The following is a 9,072-nucleotide window of genomic DNA, read 5'->3' on the forward strand; positions in this document are numbered from 1 at the left end:
AATCACATTTCGTGCGTTTTAAAGGGAGTTTCATATGCAAATAGGCACCTAAAAGTAAACTTAAAAAAACACGATTATTTCTAGACCTTTTTAGTTAAAATCAAAGCGTCTTATTTTTGGAAGGGAAACTGGACGCACTTCACCAGGCAATCAACTTTGCACTCGACGAATTACACCTGCCAAAACATACATTAACGACTACAAAATTCCTAAACTGCGCGTCGAAGGACTTTGAGAAAGTCTAGGTAAGCGGTAATTTAGCCAGATATTCGACAGTTTTTCAAAGAAATTGGGAGATTTTTTCGTGGGATTATAATTATTTTCTCGACTTCCTAGTTTGAACGTCTATCTAGCCCTGCTAATCTGAATACAAGTTTAATTACTTTTCCAGAAGGTAAATTGCATAAATATTTATTATCAAAAGAGCCTAGCATGAAGAGACAGAATCAGCGCCAAGATATATTCGCGCGTGCCCCAAGGTGAGCCTGCTCGCAGGCTAAAGACAGATCCAGAGGCTGCCTAGCACGGGCGCACCTAAATTTAATCTGTGTCATCCGTTTACTTTTAAAGTTGAAAAATGTTCAATATGCCGGCCCTTATTCGTTGATCCATTTTTAGAAGGTCAAAGCATAAAAAAATCTAAATAAGAGAACCATTTGCTTATATTTTTTACATGTCGAATAAATTATCTCTTTTTTGGAGTTAGCGAGCAACGAAAAATATGTGTTTTAAATTAATGACTGCTGTCCCCCAGCCCCGGGCTCCAGCCGTAGGCATCAATAGTTTCATGTAGGTGAAAGCTACACAAAGTTCTATTTAGACAGTACTTACATCTTAAGGCAGCTTTATTATTAAAATTTACCGTAATACGCCACTTGAATGATCTTGAATGTACTTGAATTACTGGCGTATATTTTACATCACATTGTGCCGGCGGGCTGCAAAGTTAAACATGATATTTTATACATTAAGCGCCTTTCAAACTGCTCGAGGCTTAATACTTCACCAAGAATTATGTGGGTCAAGCTGATTATCCTCTGCGTAGTTATTCGATAAAACGCTGTAAAAAGCCGGGTCAAAAATACTTCCACACATTTATCTTGGGCCGCGCGCGCTGTTCAAATCGCTCTGAATCATTCACAAGCTCGTAAATTATACATACAGTAAAGGAAACATATCTGTTTTGTCTCTTCAGTGACGTGCATGACAGCAGAACAAGCGACGAAAACAATCAGTAAATTACTTTTTGCTATATTTACATCGAGTTATAGTCAATAATTAAATTATCTTTTTGCTGCGCGTCGTTTTTTTTTTTTTTTTTTGTTTATTTAAGCCAGCAGAAAGATTTTGGTTTATTTTTCCTGACTAGGTAAACAAAATTCTTCACCAGGGAGAAAAAAAATCGACCAGGGATTTTTCAGATAATCACCAGGTACCAGGGGGGCGTGTTTAAAACACGAAATGGCGAAATGGCGAAATGGCGAAATGGCGAAATGGCGAAATGACGAAATGACGAAATGGCGAAATGATATAAAAGATAAGAGCCAAATTAAGTTAAATAATATTACCGTTCCAGTGAAATCCACATCTGTTACATGAATTATTCTGTGTAAACTGTAACGACAAGGAAATAAATCCCGACAAGAGCTTAGCATAAGCTTAATAAGTAATATCCACCAATTTTAACGTTTTTAATACTGGAACGAACTACAACCAATCGTTCCAATCACTAATTCTCCGTCACGGACATTATAAATCCAGTCTCTCCTTGTTAACAAATTGCTCCTTGCCTAGGATATTTTTAATCAAAAAGGCGGCCATTACTTTTTGGCATCGAAAGAAAACGATTTGTTTGTCTCACGTCAGGAGGAGCATGACAGAAGGATTCGTCTGAGCAGTTCTTCCTTTTCCATGTAATTGATCTAAACTTTTTTCGAATAGGACTTTCACGTCCTTATCCTTTTACATCGAAGTTATAACTTCGTTTTCTGTTTTACAGCCGTGGAACGAAGACGTCAACAAGGCGAGACAGCAGCGTTTACGTGCCGCCGCCTCACGTGCTTCAGTGAAATTTATCATTTTTGTTCGCATATAAACGGCGACTTTGCTTTTCTCACTTTAGAACAACTGTAAATTATGTGTATGCCCCTTATTATTTTCTTATATATATTTCCTTGTCCTTACGTTGTACACAGGCAACAGATGTGGATTTCACTGGAACGGTAATATTATTTAACTTAATTTGGCTCTTATCTTTTATATCATTTCGCCATTTCGTCATTTCGCCATTTCGCCATTTCGCCATTTCGTGTTTTAAACACGCCCGTACCAGGGAGGTCAAATTTCCACCAGGGAGGGCAAAATAACCCACCAGGTCGGGTTCCACCAGGTCTGTTACAGAGGGGTGTTATCAAAAGCTTGCAAAGAAAAGATCAGTCCTGCTCTCGTGATAAGCCGCACTGAAGCTCGGCCAGTTTCCAATTTCTGCCAAACATGAACTGTGTTACGGTTATCCTTCCTCGGACAAAGTCGAAGTCGAACCTAAAAGCCAGTGAATGTTACTTCCCACTTTTTGAACAATATGTTACGCTGCTAAGCGGTGTTGGTTGTGCATGTGGGAAATACTGGTCTGAAATTCATTTTGGTGACGAGTTGTGGTGACAAATATTGTAGTTTACTTTAAAAATGCGCGCCTACTCATGTTATGTAAACATGAACTTTGGTAGTGACAAAAGTTGTCGGGAACAGTTTGCCACACTGAGCTAAACAAAACTTGTATGTCAACTGCGCACGGACACGTTTTCATGTTATGATACAAACAACCGACAACTTAAGGCAAACTGTCAATGTAGACCTTGTTTTTACTGAAAGTAAACATGCAGCCTTTACTTTTTTATTGTATTAAACTCTGATGTAGGTCACACTAATAAACGATATGGTCACTACAATATACACAGCGTCCTTTTGGCCTTTTTCTGTTCAAATACAGCAACTAGTAGCTAGTACTGACTATAACACGTGTGTGTAGAACAACTTGTCAGGCGGAGTAACTTTTGAGCGGGAACGCATTTCATTCAACTGAATTATTGCGAATGAAACAACTCTTAATTAAACCAGCTATAGTAAACATACCGTATTTTCTCAATTAAACACTGGGTACCGAACAAACGCCGGGTCTCCAAGGTGGAGTTGAAAATAATAGGCCCCTCAGGTATTAATTTGAGGTATAATAAGCTGTATGTATATTAGCCAGATACATGTGTGTTAAAAATAATGATTAAAAACCCTTACTTAATGAACATCAGGCACAAATAAACTGCAGGGTTCAAATAAACACCTGGACCACCAGGGTGAGTTTGAAATAAAGGCCGGGGGCGAATAATCGAGAAAATACGGTTAATCAGGATCAAGAATACAAATACTTACAAATTACGATAAACGTCGGAGCTTAAACTTGGTAATTTAATTACACGCCAAGTTGTAGCATGCCCGAAGTCGTTTGTCAGACAAAAAATAGAAACAGTCATGAGGTGCTTTGGCACCTCGCGAAGGGCTCTATTGGCAGGATTTAACGTCCATGATTAGTTGAGTAAACACAACGACTAAAAGTTGACTTCTGACAGCGAGTTCGTGATGAGACACTTATAAGCTTATCTGAGCTGTCAACTGAAGCAATCAATCCTCGAGTGGGTTGACCTTCGAGTGCAGTAGACGAATGCAGTAATGCGAGTATCAAACTTAGAAACAAACCTAACTAGTTACCTGTGATATTGTTTCGTTAGCAATTCTGAGCCAAATCAATCACACATATTGCACGAAAATAATAAAAAAAAGATGATAAAATTGGTATGTAAAGACGTCTTAGAAGATCATCTCCTATCTCTTCACGCGGAAGTACAAGGAATCTACACGCAGGCTACGTGAACGGCTTTGTTCCTTTTTTGTCTCCAGCACCAATTAATTTTATAACAACTATCCAATTGCACAAAATCTATCGTTTGCCATTATATATTGTTTGCCAGTAACGTATATTCACTTTTCCATGGCGTCAATATATTTTTTTTTCTCTAGATTCAACAATGACCTTATATTAGCTTTGTCTTAGTTTTGCAAAGTCGATCATCAGTACACACCAAGATGTAGCACGTCCTGGTCAGGACGTTACTCATACAACAAATGTACTTCCTGTCGATTGTGCAAGGAGCAACTACATCCTGTCGATATACTGAAACAAGAACTATGAAATATAGCTAGGATGTTTTATCAGGTCCGATCGCGAGGAACGGAGCACTGAGTCAAATTTGTTTGAAAAATAATTTACCAAAAGAGACTTGTTTAAAATGGCTGAAATTTGAAACTGTGAAATTGTTCGGCGTTCTGCTTGGTTAACGTTTAGACACATCGCGTAGATTTTTCCATTTTTTCCAATTCTGTGTTTCGGCATGACTTAGGCGGTGAATTATAAATAACTTTGTACTTCAGCTTTTTGGATAGTTGTTTTCTAGCCTGCCTGCAAACGTTTACTGACAAATTACAGCGATGTTTCGACGAGAAAAGTGGCCGTCGATTTTGTCAAATATGTGGACTTCACTGCGTTTCATCCCAAGAATCTTACAGCGCCCAAAGGTTTTGATGTTCTTGTCGGTAATAACAATATTTTTCCTGCTTAACAGGTGAGATATAAGTTAAGCTCGGTAGCGGTTCTTTCCTACTTCAAAACACGTTAAAATTTATACCCAGTCGAGAACAGCATTTTTATGCCACTGGTTTGAGAAGAATTTCGTGTAAACAACTGATATACGTGGGCAAATTTTGACCAAAATAAATTGGAAGCAATGCAAATATCAGTATATTTGTAAGCGCAAATTCGTTATATCATGATCGTTTCATTATTTTTATTAGACGTCACTTTCCATTAAAATTTGAGGCTCAAAATAATAAACCTAACCGTCAGAGTGAAGCGAAAACTGAATAGAACTAGTTTACTCAAGGTACGTTTAAGTAAAAGTGTTTTGTTTGTGTTTTTTATCCGGTTGATCTAGTATTAAACAAACACCAGGTAATCCGCAAAGAAAAAATATAATATTTTGCTTTGCTAGATACAACGCTTAGGTTTTGTTGGCTTATTTTTTTTTCACTGAGTTAACTTTTAAAAGCTACATTAACACATGTTGATCAAGGAAATATTAATAATTTGCTTTGCTCGATAAATTCTAGTCAATGACAAATTTTGGAGCTGTTATTAGGCGACATAAGTTAACCAAGTATTAACGTCACATATATGTCATTGTATCATGTGTTGAACTGGCAAGGCCAGGAAACGTGTAATGTCTTATACCCCAAGTGATGTGAGAGTTCTGACAGTTTTCATAATATTATATATGAAAATAGATATATGAAATGTCACGGCATATCAAAACTGCGGTTGAAAGCTTCGACACATGAAACATCATCACTGTCATATGTACGCAACTGAAACAGTTTTGATAACCAAGTTCAGGCTTTCTTAAAGTTGTGTACATAACTGCTAGGATACTTCATATGTTAAAAAAGTTTTCAACACTTGACTTGAACAATACACTACAAAGCCTGTAGGACATTTATAGAAAAGGTTTTTTTTTATTATCCATATATTAAAACAAGAATAATACGCAAACGAAGTGTAATAGAGGCAGTAAAAAAATGTATTTTATGATTTAGTTCACAAAGGGGAGTGCAAGCTACGGACGTGTTGCACGGTGGAATTAAATCGAGTTAACACTCCTTAATTCAAGAATGCTTTAATTTATTCCTCTTTATTTTTTTAATAGCGGGGGTGGGATGGGGGATAACAAGGACGGATATACCCTATTCCTCTATTATGCATACAACAACCAAAAAAATGATCGTGGATCTATGTGAAGTTCAGATCAATCGAAAGCCTACAACAAAACTTTGCATGCCCTCCTGCGATCACGATCTACCACACATGAGCCTATGTGTAAATGTTTTACTAGTGGGGATCGCGACTACTTTGTCCGTTTTTATGGAACAACGTACTTAGCCATACGCTTAAGCTCCTCCGTGACAATTTTTAAAAATCGATTAAGGACATATTCTGCAGTTAAATTGATTTTAATTTTACTTGCCTCTTTATAGTTTCTATTACATGTAAAGCACTTTAATATAAATCAATATCATCAACGCTGTACAAATTTACATCTTCATCATCATCATCATCATCATCATCATCATCATCATCATCATCATCATCATCATCATCATCACAAATCGGACTGATGAGTTGTACCAGGCTTCTCTAATACATTAAACTTTTTCAAACTGTCTTTTATAGAGGTATTACAGTTCGCAGACCGCCATATTTTGTTCTCCTTAGACCGCAAATTACTTTTGTTTTCTCCTTAAGACAGAAAACGCCATTATTTCTTGACCGATAAGACAGATAAGCAGAACAATAGCAATATACCCGCAAATCGACGCTCAAAACTGGCTTAAATTCGCCAAACAGCCTGGGTAATATATTTAATAGTCCTCCTTTTAAATGCTGATTGAAAGCTATAGAAAAAAAAAAATCTGTTATAATTTAACTGACTAAGTTTTTTCGCAAACAGGTCCAAATATCCAGAGATGCTTAAGGCCCATGTGAATTTTAAAGGAATTGAGCGCGCAGTATCTTTCGAAAAAGGCGACAAAGTTATAATGCTACGTTATCTAGTTATTGTAGCTTTCTCTGACGTACGTTTGGATAAAGTACCGCCAGATTGTGTAAAGCTACGAAAGTACGACGACAGTGTTCACGATTACGTACCCTTGCCACTTGAATTGAAGCTTGTGAAGGATTTAAAAGTTCAAGTGAAGCTTCCCTCGACACCAGAAGAAATGGTAAGGTATACATTGAGGTAGAGGACAATAAAATGTTAATTCGGAAAAAAAGAAAAACAATGTTTCTACTGTATTGTATTCAAAGTTTATTTTAGAACCACGCATTATGACCACCCCATAGTCGTTAACACACGTCGGTTTGATGGTTTGTTATTTCATTTGAGATAAATTTTGTATCAAATCGCGTTATTTGCTCACCTCCTGAGAAAATAGTCCATTTCACAGTTGCCTGCCAAGTGACCTGGCCTTTGAATGGCACCAGCTTAGGGTGACCTTGCATTGATACAAACCTCTCTGCTTTATCATGCAAATGCAAACTAGTTAGCATCAAAACAACATGATTTAAACAACAAAAGCAGTGAGGTCTGTATCAAAACAAGGTCACCTCCAGCCTCACTTCAACCAACGCCAGGTCACTTAGCAGACATCTGTAAAATGGTCTATTGTGAAAACTAGTTTTTAATGTCAAATTTTGCTTCTTGGCTGAAAATGAAGCTGACAGAGTTTTTCCGTCATGAGTCAGTTAAAAAGAAAAACAGTCTTGTGAAGTTGTATCTAAATAATGGAGTCACAGTGGCTTTTATTCAGTTCCAAAGACGGTGTATTGTTGTAAAAGGCTTCTAGTCTCCTAACCTCTTCCGAATGATTTGGTTGTTACATCAATATGCGCGAAGCCTGCAGTGTTATTCAATAATTTCACCGGCCACTGCAGAGTTAAGGGACCCTTTTAAACTCGCTCGGGTTGTTGCGCAATTGAAGCAAAAATTTGTCGCTTCGTCATGAACGATAATATAAAATGAGACAGGCCTAACACCACTCCCGCTGGTTGCTGAATTAGCCTTCGATCCATTAACGGAGGATTTTATTAACGCTCTCTAGAGCCATTTCAATGATGATCTTTATGCCATTGTGTTTGCTAGCTCTGTGGCATATTTGTTAGGTTTAATGGCTCTTGTTTGTTCAGAGATTCTTAACAGTCCCTAAAGGAATGTTGTAGTCTTCTATCGGATCAGTAGATTTCTAACTGTCAACAGTGGCAGTTAGCACGTATGATAACGTTTCGTTACCACGGTTGTGAGGGTCTAAGATCCGATTCTTTTAAAGGCTTCTGCAGTCTCTAAGCATTGCGAGCGATGGTGTCTTTGTTGTTAAGCTCCCCTTAGTTTGAGTGGTTGTGATTTGTGCTCGGGCAACTATAACACTTTACCTCCATTGTTTTTTATCTGTCTGTTGCGTTACTTGCATCTAGCAAATAAATTCAAATGCAGTTTGATCACTGCATTTGTAGTCTCTAGGATGCTGCAACGGTGTCTCTTGCAAATGCTTTATCTTAAGCAAGACTCGAGTTTCGGTCCTTTAGTGGACCTCATCAGTTGCTCCTTTATCAGTTTATGTTTAAGTCTATTAAGAATCTCTGAACAAACAAGAGCCAATAAACCTAACAAATATGCCACAGAGCTAGGAAACACAATGGCATAGAGATCATCATTGAAATGGCTCTAGAGAGCGTTAATAAAATCCACAGTTAACAGATCGAAGGCTAATCCAGCAACCAGCGGGAGTGGTGTTAAGCCTGTATCATTTTATATTATTGATAGTTTGATACTCCTTTCAACAATTCAGGGGAAGGGAGGAGGATTCTGTGTAGCCAGAGTATTCGTAATACGATAACATGACGAAACGATAACATGAATTTTTATAAATAATTAATTCACGCAGTGAACTTGGGCCGCCTGTGGTGACCTTCGAAAGTCTTCAAACCTACACATCACGTGCTGCAAATTTCCCGCCAAGAACAAGCGTCACGCATGACCGGAAGTTGTCATGGTGTCACGAACTCAGCTTCGAAATCTACTATGTCTACTACATTTCGTTTCAGCGTAAACCAACCGTTAGATATATCTTGTAAAGTGTTTAACTTGTGTGCATGGGCTTAGCAAAAAAAAAATACGCTGTGGCTATAATTATGCCCGGCAGCCGGGCACAGTCTTAAATAGACTAAATGCCCGGCAGTCAAAAAAGTTTATAGAATTTCCACTAAAAGGTTCTTTTAAACTTCGTGAGAGTATTAGATGTGTTTTTAGAAATGTCGAGCGATTCCAAAAACCATGTTGGTTTTCTAGTTGACGAAATATCTGAACTGCTATGTTCTCGACACTTAAAAAAATTTCGGCTCAGCCTGGCATTCAG

The 9,072-nt window shown here is 37.7% G+C and overlaps 1 protein-coding gene across 1 annotated transcript; it reads left to right on the forward strand.

Annotated features, from left to right (window-relative positions):
* The first annotated feature begins 4,475 nt into the window (after nucleotides 1–4,475).
* LOC144633394 (uncharacterized) lies at nucleotides 4,476–7,866 on the forward strand. Its single transcript, XM_078492271.1, has 3 exons — nucleotides 4,476–4,673; nucleotides 6,612–6,882; nucleotides 7,762–7,866. The coding sequence occupies exons 1-3, from the start codon at nucleotides 4,540–4,542 to the stop codon at nucleotides 7,864–7,866; spliced, it is 510 nt and encodes a 169-aa protein (XP_078348397.1). The 5' UTR covers nucleotides 4,476–4,539.
* Nucleotides 7,867–9,072: the final 1,206 nt, after the last annotated feature.

This window comes from Oculina patagonica, chromosome 12 (assembly GCF_052425735.1).
Source record: "Oculina patagonica isolate OP01 chromosome 12, crgOcupat, whole genome shotgun sequence".
In the NCBI taxonomy this organism is placed as follows: domain Eukaryota; kingdom Metazoa; phylum Cnidaria; class Anthozoa; order Scleractinia; family Oculinidae; genus Oculina; species Oculina patagonica.

Coding starts and splice junctions, on each gene's coding strand:
- LOC144633394 (XM_078492271.1), top strand. CDS start 4,540: ATGTTTCGACGAGAAAAGTGGCCGTCGATTTTGTCAAATATGTGGACT. Junction 4,674..6,611: donor ATATTTTTCCTGCTTAACAG/GTGAGATATAAG, acceptor TTTCGCAAACAG/GTCCAAATATCCAGAGATGC. Junction 6,883..7,761: donor CCTCGACACCAGAAGAAATG/GTAAGGTATACA, acceptor AACGCTCTCTAG/AGCCATTTCAATGATGATCT.